Raw genomic sequence first — 19,896 nt, 5'->3', positions numbered from 1 at the left:
GCACATATAGCCAATTGTAAATTAAAGTTCATTTTAATTAACTGTTATTTGTAAGTGGACTTTTATTTATATTTACTGCTGTAGAAAGCCTGAGCCACACAACAAGCACTGACATCCTGTGCACGGCAAATAAATACTGAAGTGAAAGTAAAACGAGCTTGAGTTCTGAAATTAATCCATTAAACTATTTTCAAAAGAGTCATAAAAATGTCCTCTTCCACAGCAGCTGCAAGAGGTCTACAGTTGTACTTAATCAACACTGAGACAAAAGCAACAACATACTGATCCATCACTGCTTACAGATCCAGAGGAAGGAAACAAAAATACAGGTGTCAGCTTCTATACCAACTGTTATTTATTTATTGCAATTATAACATGAATGACTCCTGTATTAACACTTAACCCATTCATATATAAATGGCCTACCTTCACAGCTTAATGTGAACCACATTTTGCTATAAGTTTGATTGCATAATTGCTGTTAATAGTGTTAATCGTCTGTTTGTTTACGTCTTTTATTGATTTTTCTGAACATTTCTGCCATATGCACATGAACTGACAGTCACTACTAAATATTGTAGAAAATTAATTTTCTGTAAAGTTGCTTTGCAATGATTTGTATCGTAAAAAGCACTATACAAATAAACTTGAATTGAATTGAATTGAATTAAACCAAAATACCTGCACACACTTACTAATAAAACAACTAGAGAATAAATCATCACACCAACACAGACATAAAAGGCTCCTAGTGTTTTTATGGGTCATGAATATTAATGCTTTATTGAAAAAAAAAAAAAAAAGAGAGAGAGAAAGAACTAACATTATCGTGCACATAGACATTGGCCTGATTGTTATCGGACTGCTTGATGGTCGTTTCTTCTCTTCATGTGCGTTTCTTTGCTTCGACCTGAAGGGGGAGACAGAATCAGGTGACGACACTTCAGTGTCAGCAGATGAAAGTGAAACTATCTACTCATCCAGAAAAGTGCATTTCAGCTCCACATCACGAAACAGATGAGATTTCTGTAATTTTTTAAATTCCCAGTCGAAGTTCACATCAATTCGCTCAGTCACATCACGAGTCTCTGATCTGTTCCTCTCTCTCTTAAACGTTTATTTGACGTTTTCCAGAAGCTTCCCTTCGGTGTTCCCCTTGTTTTTGTTTTCCTGCTCAGTGTTTCCCAGAAATCACAGCACTTTCTTCACTCGCTGCCTCTCAGGACATCCATCAATGTAAATACAGAGAATTAATGAATGCACAAATAAGCAGATTAAAAACTGTAATCTTCAAGTTATTTAGGAATAATAATACCAGATCTTAACATATATGCATTTAGCAGACGCTTTTATCCAAAGCGACTTACAGTACATTCAGGATATACTTCTTTCTTTTTTTACCAGTATGTGTGTTCCCTGGGAATTGAACCCACGACCTTTTGTGCTGCTAACGCAATGCTCTACCACCGAGCCACAAAACCAAGAGAAAAACAGGCTAGAAATATTTAAGCTTAAATAAATAAATAAATCAACACAGTTCCTCAGTAAAGATATTTTGGTTTGAATATCAGCATAATTACAGTAAAATGTGATTTTAAAAAAAAAAATTAAATTTTAATGACAAAACAAATTCAGGAAATAATAGTATACAAACATACATATTTATCATTAAGTTCTACAATAACAGCCTTTCTGATGAGATCATTTATGTATTTTAAAGCCATCACAACTGTTTAAAACGAAACTAGTTTTACTTTATACTTCTATTAGTTTTTTTTTTTCAGTCTTTTCAGTTTTTGTGGCAAAATCAAACCAAGATAGCCCTCAACACAATAAAACGTGTATCATTTTAAAGAAGCTGCCTTTTACATTATCTCAAATTTAAGATTTTCTACTTTTGCACAACAGACAACACAGAAAAGCCAAAGCACTCTAATTACTTTGTTCATGTAGTAGTGGTGTGATCCACTTTAGCCGGTGAGATAACGGGCCTGTAACTGTAAATAAATCCTATATGATGATCCCATATCAGTGTTCCTTCTAATAGTAAGCAGTTTTCAGATCTTCTGATTGGACAGGAATAAGAAGGACGAATTGACGAGCCCCTGTCAAACTGAAGCTTTGTGGAAAATCTTCATTTTCACAGAAAGTGTTCAAGTGTTTGAAAGTTTGTAAAATCAGGATATGACAAGCGCTTTATATCTTCGACTCTGCTGTGCTGTCCTCGCTCCGTAGCGGTTTCTGTGAAAGTCAAAGGAAGAAGCTGAAGCCACAAACGCTGCTTTAATGTCTGAAACACTCAAACACACACACGCTAAAGTACCTGACTGCTGCTGATACTGTATTCCGTTTTCTTCTTGTGTGGACACATTCGGACAAACAGGTTGTAATACTCCGTCCTGACCTGAAGGGGGCGACACAACACGCAAACTAAATGATATTTGACTAAATAAATTACAGGTATCTCTGAGCAATTCCTATCATATGCATTCAGACTAGTGGCCGACCAACATGGATTTCATTTTATGAATGATGCAGATATATTAGAAAGCAGGGTGGCACAATATAATATGATCTATATGATGCTACACTATGTAAATAACATGCATAACAATAAAAGAATGAAATTTAAAGTTTTTATACATTTTGTAAATTGTATCAGATTGTAAAATAAATAACTTGAACTTGACCAAAAATAAATCTGTAATAATCTTAATGTAGTATTTGTCACAAATAAAGTGTTTAAATTATGAATAAAAAGGACGTAAATGCTGTAACCAACAGTTCACCCAAAAAAAAAAAAAAAAAAAAAAAAATATATATATATATATATATATATATATATATATATATATATATATATATATATATATATATATATATATAGATATATAATTAGCACTGGGAATATGCATACAGTAGAGTGAATATAACATGGATACAAAGTGAATATAAAAACTGGATACACCGGAGCACAGTCTGAAATCAAGGATTTAAAAATTATGCTTGTACAGTATCTGTGCTCAGATGCTGCCTTTTTTAGTGCTGTCAATATAAATGTCCTGACGATGTCTAAATAAAAGCTGCTTGTGACACTTATCGGCCGAACCGTAAATCTTATCGGTCAATGCCGATAATTTAAAAACGGCAAATATCGGTAAACCACTAATTCAGATTGCTTGGTGTATGTGGCATGAATCACATGGGATCATTCTGATGCTTCTGTATCCTTTTTCTTAAAGCTTGAAGAAGGTCATAACCTGCCATTATATGGATAACCACAAGTGAGACATTTTGTAAAATTCTCCGAAAAGTGTGACTAAATCATATCAGAATTTTTATTTTTTTTTTATTTTTATTTAGGTGAACTATTACTTTAAACCACTGAAATCCTGTGAGATGTTAAGTCTAAACCAAACCCCTGTTAGGAAGCGTTCAGTGGGTGAGTGTGTCACCGTGTGGTTTCTGAGTCATGGAGTGTTTTAAATACCGGTTTGGACAGCAGGCAGTGCATGATGAAGATGAATGCCCCCTGCAGGCTGTTTAAAATCGTGAAGAGGTACAACATGACTTCAGTCCCTTCCTCCTGGAAGAGAAAGAAGCCGAAGATCCACGTTCCTCCGAGAACACACAACTGAGCCACAGCAGTCACCGTGAAACTCCTACACACCAAATATACTTCATCAGAACCACTGACAGAAATAAAATCAAGACTGACTGAATCAATTTGGGCATCAAAACACACACCGACCTGATCTTGTTGAGCTTGGAGAGGTCTGGACTGAGGCTGGAGAACTTCTGGGCCAGTTTCCACACAGTGATGATGAAGAAAAAACAATTGAGGATCATGACGATGCAGACGGGCACGAAGAACTCAAGATGAAATAACAATCGAGAGAGAGCCAGCAGCTGGAACACACATCAGGATAATAAAGAAGATTAGTCACATGCTCACAGCATACAAGACTCGCTCATCCCTCTTTCACATCACCTCTGACTGTATTAAAACCATCCAGTGCTATTCTGGTGTCTTGATATACTATAATAGTTTCTAATTAATATTTTAAAATTTGTTTTTATTTTTATATTTTCATTTTAAAGTTATAGTAAATTTGTTGTTTTGTCGGTTATTTCAAGGATATATTTTTTAAGGTTTTAGATTTCGTTTTGGTTGATGATAATACTCTAATAATGACAATAACCCTCATTACGTCATGCCCTACTGATTTTCTTTGCTCTTCCGCAGAAAGTTCAAGTCTAACTTTATAACTGATGAACCTTGATTAGATCTTGCCTGTGTCTCCTCCTCCTTTTCTGTCATTTACAGTCACTGCAGGCACAGAAACACGTCACCGGCCCCTGAAGGAGGTTATTATAATGATAACATATTGTGACTGGAACGCCAATACGTCTAAGACTCCGTGAATGATTAAACTGGATTTACAGCTCCTGAGTTGATGTTTGACCATGAGGCAGCTGAAGGAGTGTTTCTGAAGCCTGAATATGAATTACTGATAAAAGCCGACCTGCCAACCTTGGAAAAACTTTTTACCATCAATGTAGTACCATCTACAGTAAATATAGATATTTAATGGTAAATCTTTTTCCTAGGTTGGTACTCAGGGGCTGCACTCAGTTTGTGAGTTTATTTCTGTTATACAGTATTTAAGAGTAAACAGGAGGGATGAAACAATACAGTCAGCCCACAGTTCAATAAATAAATAGTTTTTTTAACCAAAGTTAACATGGAAATGTGTACAGGTTGACAGGTCTGTAAAAGCAACCAGAGTGATATATAACGCTTAGCTACTGTAGACACACTTCTACAGCTAAACAGCGCTGGAGGCAGAAACTCACTGTCGTTTAGTGCCGTATCCCTTTGGGAAGGCGATGGCAGAGATGATGACGATGACGAGAGGGACTCCGTATCCCACCGCACACATGTAGAGATGTTTTAATGTGGTGTGAAACACCAGCACAACCATCCGGTAGAGCTGAACCCCCTCCAGCAGCATCCAGCAGAACGCAGACAAGAAGAAGAAATGAAGCAGACCGGCCACAATCCCACACGCTACCTGAGAGAGAAACACACGTCAGATCATGCTCCGGTATGCTTACAATAATTGTTTGTTTATGTATTACTAGGGCTGCGTAGAACTGATTACATGTAATCTACATTAAATACTCATAATTAGATTATATTACATCCACAAAGTTATTCACACAATACCAGTTAATTACTCAGAATTTATTGATTCTTCCTAATTTTTTAAGAATGCTTTATTTCTTGGTCACATGAACAATAACATTCCATTTTGACCATTTTGCAAACATTACAGGAATGTTACTTTTGAAGGTTTTCTAAACATTCTAAAATACGTAGAAACATCCACCTACAAATGTTTCAGATATACGATCCGTGAATGAGTTAAAGATGTTTTTGTGCTTATGTTTGGACAAACATAATTCAAGAGCAGATCACTTTGAACACATGTTCTATTAAAGTTTCTGGAAGAATGTTTGTTTATAACTTTGAGGGAACCTTTCCGGAATGTTGGCCAGAGTTCTGAGAATGTTCCCTGTTAGCTGCAGTTTTTGCACTCAAACACACCTTATTGTGAGTGCTGGAGATCCCGCAGAGGAAGACGAGGTCTGCGATGAAGAGACAGATGCTCAGATGAAGATGAATGCTGGTCCGGGTTCCTTGGATGGAGCGGCAGAACTTGAACGTCAGGATACAGAGAAACAAACAGAGCAGAGACAGAACTAAACCCACACGAGTGATCAACACCAAATCAAACGAGTCCTGGAGGAGAGGAAGAGGGAAAATCATCAACATTTCATCTAGAATCTGAATTAAATATGTTAAATCCCCGTTTTCTGGCTCACAGATGTACCTGGACAGGATAGAGAGCCATGAGCACAGCGAAACTACTGAGATGAGAGCAGGAACACACTGTATGAGTGCTGTTAGACTCCGCCTTCTCACAGCCCCGCCCAGACCACGCCCCCTCAGCCTCATTCCAGTACACACAGGAGTAAGCCATGCCCTCAGACTCCGCCCTCTCCTGAAAAAAAATGATTGACAGTTCAGAAAACTGAAAAAAATACATGAATGTTTGATTTTCTTCAAGTGAAATGTGTGTGTCTCCAGTGAGATCTTGTGCTGGTCATGAGCTGATCTGTCAGTATCTTCACCTCCTCGTGTGTAAAGACGAGCGTCACCGGCTCTGACAGCTGCTTGGTTTCTGCATTACTGACGACGGCCGTCACCACTTTAGAGTTGAGTTGATAAGTGACGCGTCTCTCTTCATCATCTGATCTCTCTCTGCTCATCTTGTGAAGCAGATCTCTGGATGAGTTCAGATCTTTATAACTGACCAGAGCCGCAAACGCAAACCCTGTGAACAAGAGAACATTTACTCCTCATGAAAGAGCTGATGGTTTCATTAGTACATATATGTGCACGTGTTTATTTGTACCTGGATATGATTTCCCTACAACTGTTTCCCAGCTGGTGCTGAAGAGGGCGGAGCCTGTGCTCAGAGTGACACGCCCACTGGGCGGAGTCTGACTCTTCATGACTGCAACCTCAGCGACTGTCAATCACATGATGATACAGAACAACTGCTTTCAATCTTAATTAAACACACTATTAAATCTGAATGTGTGTGTAAATCCCTCTGAATAATAAATATGCCTTATTTTCAGTTTTCAGTACCACAGTGTGCCTGTGTCTGAACTGTAATGTGTGTTGTTTCTCACAGGTGTTGTGCGTCTCCATCCTGGTCACAGGCTCTTTCAGCTGAGGTCCGATCAGACGCATGCTGTTCTCCACCGCGTCCAGAAACTGATTCAGCATCTTCCCGTCAGCCATGTTTCCATCCGACAGAAGCTCGTCAGAGGAACTGCACAAGTTCTGTGGAATAAATCAGAGACGTTCATTCACCACTGTGTGAGTCATGATCACAAACTACTGTGTGAATATATATCCTGCAGTGAGTGTTTCACCTGCAGTAGCTTCTCTCCAGTGAAATGTTCTCCACCTGGATCATTCAGAGACTCACAGCTGTTCTTCAACAGTGACATCAAATGCTTCAGCTAGAAGAAGACACGTGCAAATCAATCTATATGAGTCTGACTGTATATCTACCAATAGTAATCATAAGGAGAAGTACACATTTTACCTTCTTCGGTGTGTGGTCTCCATCAGACTCGGGTTCAAACTGATCGCAGTTCATTTCTGTGCACAACCACAGTAAAGATAAAACAATAATCAAACAGATGACAGCTAAAAAACTGATTGAAGATTCTCAGCAGCTGCCGCATAATGAAAAGAACAACCTAAAAATGCATCGTTGCATTTAAAATGAAGCGAATAGTGTTGTATAATTCTCACTGATGCATTTTGACTGGTTGTTGCCATAGTTACTGTAACCCTCGTGGCATTTGCAGCTGTAGCTGCCCTGATGATTGGAGCAGTTGGCGTTTGTGCCACAAACATCTGGATCTGAACACTCATTGATGTCTGAGAGAGAGAGAGAGAAGATGGGAAAACAGTCTCTGTTAATGTCATTTTTACATGATTAGACACATTTGATGTGACTGATGTTGAGATCAGTATTATAAGCAGCAGCAGGGCTCTGGCCCTCACCTTCACAGGGGCCGCTGGTGCTGTTCTCATGTCTCTGAAACCCTGGAGAACAGATGCAGCGGAAACTGCCAGGTGTGTTAAAGCAGCTGCTGTGAACTCCACACACCGAGGACACACACTCATCCACATCCATTGGCAGAAAGACATACACGTGCTTCATGCAGATGCAAGCAGTGTTGTTGTGTTTATATACAAATATTAGTGAGACTAGGGACATTCAGGCTTTTGTTCCATGCACTTCGAGTTTCTAAACCCTACAGTATTTATACATCACGCAACAACACAAATAATAATTTCTAACAGATGGTTCTTTGTGTTTTGGATCTGAAAATTCTGTCTGAGTGAGTCATGTTTATTCAGCACATATTTGTGTATGCAACTGCAAAAGCAAAAGTGAAACAAAACCTGGCTGTCATTACTGAGATTCCTGTAGATTATGTTCATGAAAATACCCTAAACTACTTTGAAATGGTTTGTTACAATGCTCAACCAGCGAGGAAAAAAAATGGAATAGACAACCTGGCCAAAACGGGAGTATGTCTTAATAGACTCAGTTAGTTAATGGCAGCAGCCAATGGACCTTTTACACATTTCCGGGTTTCACAGCAGCTGAAGTTGTCACAGCTGGGTTAACTTGAAGAGCAGTGGACGGGAGAGTTCCACAAATATATGTTTTGCATTCCCATTTGCTCAAAAAAAAAAAAAAACTCCACGATAGTGTTTTCATGACTTTCAATCAAAGGAAAAAATTAAGAGAGATTGATAACGGCGGTCAGATGAGAGAATGATGTCAAGTTTTCCATCGCTCCCATAGATGCTGCATTAGAAACACCCTCGCATAAGAGTAAAAAAAGTTTTTTTGTAATTTGATGCAAATGTGATATAATACAAATTATAGTGTTATAAGTGTCCATACATAAAAAAAAAAAAAGGTATATATATATATATATATATATATATATATATATATATATATATAAATTAAAATCTTTTGAGGATTTACGATGATGAATTAGAATTTTTGACATTATTGTAGCCCTCACCTTCACAATCTCCTTTGCCCATCTCCTGGTATCCATGTGGACAAATACACTTGTAGGAACCAATTGCGTTATTACACGTCATATGAGCCGAGCACGGAGATTCCTTCTCGAAACACTCATTTATATCTGACAGAAGTTGGTGCGAAATATAATTTTTAGTACAAATGACATAATTAAATTATAAATTATAAAGCTAAAGTCAACATGACGTTCAAATAGAGTGTCTTTAATAACAAAATGATTTTTACAATGTTTAGTAAGTCACTTTGCATTTAAAGATTGTGCTGCATGATAAATGTACATATAATGATCCTCTCTCGTACCTTCACATGTTTGTACTGAGCTCTTTTTGAATCCTTCATTACAAATGCAGTTGTAACTTCCCTCTGTATTTTCACACTGAGCGTGATCGCCACATGCAGTCGGGGAAACAACACACTCATCCTCATCTGAAAGAGAGACAGACACACGAGTACAATCAGGAAAGATGGATTTTAACTGTAATGGCTAGAAGAGTTGTGTACAGCTACACAATCTCCCTCATTTGAGTGACATCCCTGATAGCACACGTGCATCTCGGAGATGTCTATTTGACGTCTGCATTTACTTCTGCAAGATGTATTTTTTAGAGAGTTTGCTCATCTGCAATACGTCTATAGGTTGTCTCCTTTTAGATGTCAAATAGACGTCTATTAGATGTCTTTAAGAAGTTTATGATTCAGAATGTATGTAAAACTGACATCTGAAAGACGTTTGTAGACAGATGCTTTCCAGATCAAGAGATCTTTAACAGACATCTTGCAGATGTACGTGTGCGATCCGGGATACAGACGTTTACTATTCAAATGACGCAATTCATAAATAAAGTCATAATTACCAACACATTTCCTTTTAACAAATCTATATCCAATGGCACATCCACTGCATGACGGCAGAAAGAGACCTGGGAGGTGACAGGAAAACAAACATGTGGGTGATTCTGTAATTGGAGATGCATTTGGCATTGCAAAAAGTTAAAGGGGTCATATGATGCGATTTCAGTTTTTCTTTTCTCTTTGAAGTGTTACAAGCTCTTGGTGAATAAAGAAGATCTGTAAAGTTGCAAAGACTAAAGTCTCAAATTCAAAGAGATATTCTTTATAAAACTTGAGACTCGTCCACACCCTCCTAAAACAGCTCATTCTAACACGCCCCACATCTCTACATCACTATGTGGGAAGATTTGCATAACGCCGCCCAAATGTTCATGCAGAGAAAGAAGGCGTAACTTTTATTCTGGTTGTAGTATTGTTGCCGCCGCCGTCATGTCGTGTGTGTTTCGTTGAGAAAGCAAAACTATTTTGTTTTTGCCTTCCAAAAGAAAACCTGACTAAAATCATGTTTTTATCACGTTTATAATGGGTTTTATGTTTTTGTCTCGTTGCTCCGGCCGGATAATGCATCACAGTGTGTTAAGAGGCGTAACATTTCCATTTCACGCTTGAGGCATTCGGCCAATCACAACACACTGGATAGCTGGCCAATCAGAGCACACCTCGCTTTACAGAATGATGAGCTTTGTAAAAATCAAAGTGTTTCAGAAGGCGGGGCATAGAGGAGCAACAATAATGTACAGTATGTGGAAAATAATGTGTTTTTTGAACCTTAAACCGCATAAACACATTTCATTACACCAAATACACAAAATAATGTTCTTTTTAGCAGCATCATATGACCTCTTTAAGAAAAAAAAAAACTTTTCACTAACAGATTTCTCTTTTTCAGTATCTTATTGAAAACATATTCAATTTTAATAATTCAGTGCTTGCCAAACACAAGTTACTTCTTTTTTTTTACTTTTAAAGGAAAAACCGATGTCTTTATGGTACTGTTTGTCAACTCTGTTACGGACAAATTAAGCAATTTGTAGAAATAACAATAAATCATAACAAGAAAAATCCTTCTGGTTTCATCAGACAAACAGTCCTGACATTCCATCACTTGAAACTGAGATCATTTTTCACCTATGCATACCTTAAAAATTAAAAAATATATATATCTATGTCTTCACAGAACCATCCACTTGGAGCAAATATTTTTCATCTGAAAATGTATTATAATATCCAGTTAAAAAAAGAAATGTTGTTGAAATATTATTAAAATTGTACTTTTTCACTTAAGTAAAACTCCTGTTTAAATACAAGTCAAAAGCAGTTTGACTTGTATTTAAACAGTAGCTTCTCTTTAAACATCTTTATTTAAATGTTAGAGAAATGTCAGCTTGTGTAAATATGACCGTTTATGATTACAGCATAAGGACGAGTCAATGATTTTCATAAATAATCGATGCAGCGTGTATCAGACGCTGAGGACAGGACTTGTATTCCTCTTCAGACAGAGGAGTTTTTGTGAGGGACATGTTTGCACTGGCCTCCACTCCTTTAAAAGAACAGAACTGAAGGTGGGCAGAAGTGCGACTAAAGTCTGGGAAACAGTGGATATCAGACAAACACATCTCTGTAGACGTGTCTGGAGGCAGACCTTCACGGTCGCTGGATCCATGTGGGTTGCTCACGTCTTACGAAACACAAACTCGCGCACAGTATTTTACAATCATTTCCCCATAGGACGTTATCATTCTTAATATCAATTGTTTTGTGTGCGTGTCGTGTTGGTGCAGAAGAGAATGAACGCGATACTTTGGTGTGAACATGCTCACGTCTCTCTGGTTTAAGATTACTAACAACGGAAATCGACGAGAATACTCTTTAAGACAAACACACACACAGATTAACGTCTTTACGGTCTCTGACACATATTCCCATAAGTCTGACTACTAATCAAACTTCAGGATGTCACAAATACATTCACCACACACGTGAATTCACAGTCAAACTAAATCTACTCACCCAAAAGAAATACCCATTTCAGCTCCATTTTAGGAAACCGTGAATAGTTTGTATGTGTTATGTATTTCTGTAGGTTTTCTGAAGGTTCGTGATGTATGAAATTCCCAAAGAAAATCAGTCTCTATCTGACTATTATTTCACGTCCTGAAAGTCTTTAGTTCTTTCAATAGCACTGTTCCGCCTACAAGACAAGCTCCAAGGAAGACATTAAAGGCTCTTCAGATTTCCTAAAACCTATAAAAACATTCCAAAACTGTTGCATTCCTCCTCATGCCAAGAGAGACGTCACGTCGTAGTTTCTTGTCTGCTGTTCTGACTGTATATCACCAGTGTGTGAAATACTCCAACCACAAGGTGTCCCTCCTTCCCTAATACAAATGATTCATCCTCAACTGATTTAAGAATCAGCAAATAATAACCAGCACGACTATTAAATAAAAAAGTGCATCCCTTTTATTTTGTATGTTTGTTCCATCTAATCAATTGTAAATGGAATTAGCAATGCAAAACATTAAATGCAAAATTGCTGTTTAATTATGAATCCAACCTTCCTCATACATACACATTGTATGTGTGTGTGTGTGTGTGTGTGTGTGTGTGTATAAAGCTTAATTATTTGATTCTAATTAACATATCTATTTAACAGACCCATATTTACGTGATTCTGGTCATAAAATAATAATAATAATACATTATAACCTTGTTTCCAGGGCTTGAGTGTGTCATATCCAAAATAGTACTCAGATTGTTAACACATTACATGCAATTTATTATTTACCAATGATTTCCACCCCCCCCCCCCCCCCCCCACCCACCCCCCCCCCCCCCATAATTTCTTTCTTAGTGCATATTAAAGATAATGTCATAAAATTGTTTAAAATATTTAAAAAGTTGATTAAAAAAAAGAGAAAATATACAACTATGTTTGAATAGGTGCTTTTTGACCACAGAATGGTGTAGTTACAGAATCAAACATGACTACAGTCACAGCATTCAACATTAATTACTCACCCTCATGTCGTTCCAAACCCATTCGCTTATGAACAATAAGAGATTGTTTGGTGCTGAAATGCTTGTCGCACTCGCTGCAGTGGAAAGGTTTTTCGCCAGTGTGTGTCTTCATGTGAATCTTCAGATTACCAGAAGAGAACGGAAACCTTCCCGCACTGCTCGCAGCGAAACTCCTTCTTCACGCTGTGCTCTTTTGAATGATGTCTTCTCTCTTTTAAGGTAGGAAAGCTGATGTTGCATCTCTTACACTTGTAGTCTTTCGGCTCTGTGTGTTTTCTCTCATGCCTCGCTAAATTTCCCTGTTTGCTGAATGTTTTCCTGCAGGAGAAAACTCTTGGTCTTCAGCTGATCTTTGGATGTTGAGGCTGTTTCTTGATCAGAAAATGAGTTTTATTTGGGAGGAACATAGTAAAATTTCTATTAACTTTGACTTGCATGTTTCAAACACAAAAAACATAAAAGCAAATATAAATTCTGAAAATATTTCTGTGTATATTGGTGCAGCGTGACCTCTCCCAAACATCTCCCTAAACCTGCTCTCAAACCTCATTATGTCATGAGTACAAGCCAAAAACCATGTGGAGCTGCCACCTTAAGCTTGAAGAAACTTCAAATGAGCATGTAAAACCGTTTGTTGATACACCAGTTAACATAATAGATTAAAGGAAGAAACAAACCCAAGTTTGTCTCCAGTGAAGCCACCTCTTTCTTCAGCTGACAGATTTCTGTGATGAAATCCTCAATATCCAGCATGGACAGATCAGTTCCTACTGATTTACAGCAGACCACATCCATCTTTCAACTGTACATTGAGTTCTTACAGCCAGTAGGGGGCAATGAGCTTTCATGTGGTGGATGCATCCAACTGAAGGCATGTTGGACAGAGTAGAACAATTATTTTATATTAAACCAGACAGAACTATTAAAAATCTTCAAAATAAAATACTACAATACGAGCGCCTGAATTTCATAAGGATTTCAAAAAGTTTTTGTGTGGTGAAATGATGTAAAGAATGCATGAAGGAAAGTCAGTGGCAAATACAGTTCTTCATTGCTGGACAGGTTTCTTTTAATCAAGAAAAAGCCATAGTTTAATAATTATCCATTTCATCACTATATGGTATAAACCAATCCTGTGGGTGGAAAAGTCTGAGAGTTTTGTGGCAGCTACTTGAACTTGACTGTAATGTCAGTAAGAAAGATTAGATAGATATGAAGTGTAGAATTTAAATGTTTATGGCATATTTGAAATATTGACCTCATGTGAACACAAAACTGACAGCTTCTTATAGCTGTTAAAACTGAAGAAAAAAACGCCATTTATGACATCCACTTTAAACATTACAATGCTCATAATAACTTTTGCTAACTCTATATCTTATATATATCTATATCTTTTGGTGAAAAAAATGTGCCAAAAGTGTAAGCGCAGAAAAATGGAAGTCAGAAGCATGCAGATCATATTTAATTTGCTTTAGCATGAAGCTGGAGTTACACAATACATGAATTACGCAACAAGTAACAGTAAAATGCTGCAAATAATTTTTTCTTACGCTTGAAATGCGATTTACACCTTTACAAAGCTTCTCTTGCGCATGCAAATTTAGTTTACGCTTACAGTCTTATGTACACTTCCACAAATATTACCCTGCTTATGCAAATCTTTATGATGTCATTTTACCTTCATAGTGGCTTCACTGGAGACAAAGCTGAGAGAAAGAGGAGACAAACTGAACAAAGAGGTTTGAACAGCTCTTCATTTCATCTTTAGCTGCTCATATGGACTGATTGTTACTTGTAATGTGACAAGTATTTCAGCACCAAAGGAAATCTTGATGCTCATAAGAATCCACACGGGAGAAAGACCATACAAGTGTCCTCACTGCGAAAGAAGATTCAATCACGGATCTCATCTGAAGAAACGTGTGTTTGCACACCAATGAGAGACCGTATCAGTGCAGTGAATGTGGAAAAACCTTTAGGAAATTATTTAGTCTACATGTAACTGTCATAAAATAGTAAAAGCTATGTATGTAGACCTGTCCTTTAGCCTCCTTGTTAGAGCGCCCGCCTCACATGCCCAGAGACCTCGGTTCAAATCCCGCTCGGAACGAGGTGAAGTAGAGCCGGTTACATTTGGTGCCATGACCCAGATGGGAGTCAACAAACAATTCCACCACAAATCCTACCTGATTTGTCACAAGATGACTCACACTGGAGAGAAACCATATCTGTGCTCCTACTGCGGGAACAGCTTTTTAAATCCACGTTCTTTTGTATTTCATAAGCGAGTACACACTGGAGAAAAACCACATCACTGCAGCGTCTGTGGGAAGAGTTTCAGTAAGGTAGATAATTTACAAAAGCAATTTTCAAATGCTCACAGTGTGACAAGACGTTTGCTCGATCAGACGTCCTTAAGGTCCATCAGCGAGTTCATACAGGAGAGAAACCTTACACCTGCTCCATCTGCGGCAAGAGATTCGCTTATTTAAGTAGTTTTCAGACCCACCAGAACAAACACTAAAGAACAAACTTTGGAGAATATGAGCTATACGCAGACGGAACCACTGATGGCAGATAGACTATTCTGACGATATCTTTCATACTTCTCTGGACCTTGACAGTGTAATTTACTTACCAGTCTATGGGACAGTAACAAGCCTCCAAAAACGTAATCGTGTATTTTGGGCTGTGCAAGCATGAAGGTGTACACTGAAATGAAATGTGCGGTTTTTATTTCAATGAGAAAAGCGGGTGCAGATAGAATATGTACTAACACTCAGACAGATGTGCACTTCTCGTACTGTAGGAGGCGCTGTGACCATCTTAGTCCAGTAAATCCACCGGTAAAAGCACTGAAGAAGAAAAGACGGTTGGAGGAGCGCGTGTAGACTCGGTACGTGTTTTAACTATTTACGTGTTTGTTACCTTTAGTGCGTTAATGAGCTTAAATGAAGCTGGTTTAGGAAAATTAACATATAGGTTTTATTACAGTAACCATAGTTTAACTTGGGTATTTGTAATAAAACCACATTAATATACCATTGTTTTATTTACTGTAATTACAGTAAAACAATGGTAAATTTGTGCTTACTCTAAAGTAAAAGTGTCCAGCATATAAACATATAACTATTGTAGTATGCTGAACACTTTTGAAGGATGCCTAAAATCGATTAAATCTCAGTCATATTTAAGTTATGGCATATAGTTTATTAAATGCAGCTAAACTGAAGTGATAGATATTAAATATATATATATATATATATATATATATATATATATATATATATATATATATATATATATATATATATATATATATAGATAGATAGATAGATAGATATATTCCTATAAAGAATATATTCCTATTCAACAGTGAATCTAAACAGGTGAGTCTTATCAAATACATTTCATATCTGGCATGTTTCTGAATATTCTCCAGAAGTTAATTTTCTTTATTCAGTTCTGTAGTAGGTTTGATTTTTAGTTTTATCAGTTCATCATAAACGCATCTTTTAATAATCATGAAGTGTTTGTGTTCAGATGTTGAGCATGAAAGCGCAGGTGGATGTGGTCTGCTGTAAATCAGTAGGAACTGATCTGTCCATGCTGGATATTGAGGATTTCATCACAGAAATCTGTCAGCTGAAGAAAGAGGTGGCTTCACTGGAGACAAAGCTGAGAGAAAGAGGAGACAAACTGAACAGAGAGGTTTGAACAGATCTTCATTTCATCCTTCATCTCAGTCACTGTCAGTTTGTCCAGTAAAAATGTGTATAGCTTCTATTAAAGGGTTAGTTCACCCAGAAATGAAAATTCTTTCATTAATCACTCACCCTCATGTCATTCCAAACCTGAAAGACCTTCGTTCATCTTCGGAACACAAATTAAGATATCGTTGATGAAATCCGAGAGCTTTCTGACCCTCCCATAGACAGCAATGCAGCAGAAATGTTCTCAGGTCCAGAAATATTGCAAGAACATAGTTCAAACAGTCCATGTGCCATCAGTGGTTCAACTCTAATTTTATGAAGCTACGAGAATACTTTTTGTGCACAAAGAAAACAAAAAGATGGTAGCTGCTATTTGCACTGAGTGTAAACAGTGATAGGTTATATTTAAGTCGCTGTCACACTAGAATTTTCGTTCCACTGACTTCCATTCATAGGCGTGTGAATGCATCAGACCGTAAACACAAGCCCATGCAAAGATATTTTGCATTTAGCTGCGTAGCAAAGTTCAAGTTTGGTGAAGTCTGACTTGCAAATTCGCATCACGTGTTACTGTGTAACCAACAGCAGATCAATACGTCACAGCATGACCTCGTAGCTGAATTAAAAGAACATAAATTTTAAACTACAGCGCTGCGGGAAAAAAGTGGAGTAGATTGTATGTTTTTACATTTTAGATATAATATTATTGGTTATTTGTTGAATTTACGTTTTTAAAAAGATGCTACAGAGCATGACGTCGTATCACAACCATTGTGAGGGAATTTTGCATGCTCCAGTGTGACCACGGATTTACACTGTTAAAATAGCAGGATTTTCTGATATTTAAACTATTTATTGCAAATAGTGGCAATTATCTGCTTCTTGTTATTGTAGTAAATTATAAAACATAATCCAAAAATAACGTATTTAGTGTAAATTATAATTTTTAAATGGATGCCACCTTATTGGGACAGTATAAGCCCTCCCTACACAAACCCTACCCAATACTTTATTTTCAACTTTTTGATTATTTGTCTTGACAGAGACGTGGATCAAACTAGAGGACACTGCTACTCCTGCAGCACTCTCCAATTATTTCTTATTTTCCCACACTCCCCGTTTGACTGGACGAGGTGGAGGTATTGGTCTGCTTATCTCTAATCTCTGATGATGTAGTCCTTTACCTTTTGGTGCCATGACCCAGATGGGAGTGAGGTTTAGGGTTGTGAGTGTAACTGACGTAAGCTTGTAAGAGCTGTGCTTGTAAACCTCACTCCCCTGGTTCGTCTCCGTAGTAGAACCGGTTACATAGTGACACCAGAAAATCCACTCTGATGAAAAACCGTATCAGTGCAAATACTGCAACAAATGTTCCAACACAAATCCTACCTGATTTGTCACAAGAGGACTCACACCGGAGAGAAACCATATCTGTGCTCCTACTGCGGGAACAGCTTTTTAAATCCACGTTCTTTTGTATTTCATAAGCGAGTACACACTGGAGAAAAACCATATCACTGCAGCGTCTGTGGGAAGAGTTTCAGTAAGGTAGATAATTTACAAAAGCAATTTTCAAATGCTCAGTGTGACGACGTTTGCTCGAAGACGTCCTGAAGGTCCACCAGCGAGTTCATACAGGAGAGAAACCTTACTCCTGCTCCATCTGCGGCGAGAGATTCACTTATTTAGGTAGTTTTCAGACCCACCAGAACAAACACTAAAGAACAAACTTTTGGAGAATATGAGCTATACGCAGACGGAACCACTGATGGCAGATGGACTATTCTGACGATATCTTTCATACTTCTCTGGACCTTGACAGCACTCTCCAATTATTTACTTACCAATCCATTTTGTAGTTGTTTATCGACCCCCAGGACCACTAGGTAACTTTGTAGAAGAATGAGATGTGCTGCTCTCAACCTTTCCTGAGGATGGTACTCCTCTAGTTATTCTTGGAGACTTCAACACTCTGCTTGCCTCTTTTGATCTCAAGAGAGTGTTTACTACTGCTTCTCACAAATCAGGCAACCAACTGGACCTTATTTACACATGACACTGCTCCACTGATCATGTACTGGTTACTCCACTGCACACCTCGGATCACTTACTCCTCACTCTTAACCTCCACATGCTCCCTGACACAACAGATACCCCTCCACATGTCATCTTTCAACGTAACCTTCGCTCACTCTCACCCTCCCGGCTATCTGCTATGGTTTCATCTTCACTTCCTTCCCCTAAACGGTTAACATCTCTTGAGGCTAACAGTGCTACTGGTACTTTCTGCTCCACTCTTACATCTTGTTTAGACACTGTCTGCCCCTTGTCTTCCAGGCCAGGCCGTACCACACTTTCTGCTCCTTGGCTGTATGATGTTCTAAGCAAGCATGATTCTAAGCTCAGGGCTGCTGAAAGGGTATGGCGCAAATAAAAAATCCTATTGACCTTAATGTGTATTGGTCACTCCTCTCTTCCTCCTCTGCTAATGTCTCCACTGCTAAAGGGACATTCTATCATAACAAAATTAACAATTCATCTAACGCATGCTCTTTAAAACATTTTCCTTCCTCCTTTGTCCTCCTCCTTCCCCTCCTTCATCAACTCTAATAGCAGACGACTTTGCCACATTCTTCATTGATAAAATTAAAACCATCAGTGCACACTTTTCCACACCACAATCTGTCAAGCACATCTTACCAGCAAACATACACTCATTTACATCCTTCTCTTCACTCTCTGAGGCAGAACTCTCCAAACTTATCCCTTTAATCATCCTACTACTTGTCCGCTTGATCCTATTCCATCTCATCTCCTTCAAGCCATTTCTCCTGCAGCTGTACCTGAACACTCACTCACATCAACACATCCCTTCACACTGGTGTTTTTCCCTCATTATTTAGACAGGCTCGTATAACCCCACATCTTAAGAAACCCACCCTCAACCCATCTCTTTTAGAGAACTACAGACCAGTTTCCCTTCTTCCTTTCATGGCAAAAACACTTGAACAAGCTGTGTTCAACCAAGTCTCTGCCTTTCTCACACAGAACAACCTCCTCAACAGCAACCAGTCTGGTTTCAGAAGTGGACATTCAACAAAGACTGCCTTGCTCTCAGTTGTTGTAGCCCTAAGACTGGCAGGAGCGGATTCCAAATCTTCAATACTTATCTTGCTGGATCTGTCCACTGCTTTTGACACTGTTAACCACCAGATCCTCTTGTCAACCCTGCTGGCAAAGGGCATCTCAGGAACCGCACTGCAGTGGTTTGAGTCTTACCTCTCAGATAGGTCCTTCAAAGTATCTTAGAGAGGTGAGGTGTCCAAGTCACAACATCTAACTACTGGGGTGCCTCAGGGCTCGGTTCTTGGACCACTTCTCTTCTCTGTCTACACGGCATCACTAGGTTCTGTCATTCAGATACATGGCTTTTCATATCACTGCTATGCTAATGACACTTAGCTGTACCTCTCATTCCATCCTGATGGTCCGACAATAGCTGCTCGCTTCTCAGCTTGTCTAACAGACTTTTCTTGCTGGATGAAGGACCATCACCTTCAACTCAACCTTGCCAAGACAGAACT

At 38.2% G+C, this 19,896-nt stretch overlaps 1 protein-coding gene and 1 pseudogene across 1 annotated transcript; one reads left to right on the top strand and one right to left on the bottom strand.

Moving 5' to 3' along the window:
• Positions 1 to 1,587: 1,587 nt before the first annotated feature.
• LOC109092188 (adhesion G protein-coupled receptor E5-like) lies at positions 1,588 to 12,921 on the bottom strand. The gene is given in 19 exon segments (XM_042717487.1): positions 1,588 to 2,241; positions 2,324 to 2,404; positions 3,491 to 3,662; positions 3,752 to 3,878; positions 3,881 to 3,909; positions 4,858 to 5,075; positions 5,612 to 5,806; positions 5,898 to 6,068; positions 6,199 to 6,401; positions 6,483 to 6,599; positions 6,766 to 6,919; positions 7,012 to 7,101; positions 7,188 to 7,243; positions 7,400 to 7,528; positions 7,655 to 7,783; positions 8,698 to 8,823; positions 9,021 to 9,146; positions 9,575 to 9,640; positions 12,597 to 12,921. Coding segments are annotated over 19 exon segments (2,346 nt in total). The 5' UTR covers positions 12,709 to 12,921; the 3' UTR covers positions 1,588 to 2,196.
• Positions 12,922 to 14,623: 1,702 nt separating this feature from the next.
• Positions 14,624 to 19,896, top strand: part of LOC109088665 — a 42,593-nt pseudogene continuing 37,320 nt past the window's right edge.

This window comes from Cyprinus carpio, chromosome B1, assembly GCF_018340385.1.
Source record: "Cyprinus carpio isolate SPL01 chromosome B1, ASM1834038v1, whole genome shotgun sequence".
In the NCBI taxonomy this organism is placed as follows: Eukaryota; Metazoa; Chordata; class Actinopteri; order Cypriniformes; family Cyprinidae; genus Cyprinus; species Cyprinus carpio.
This window is presented reverse-complemented; position numbering and strand designations above follow the sequence as displayed.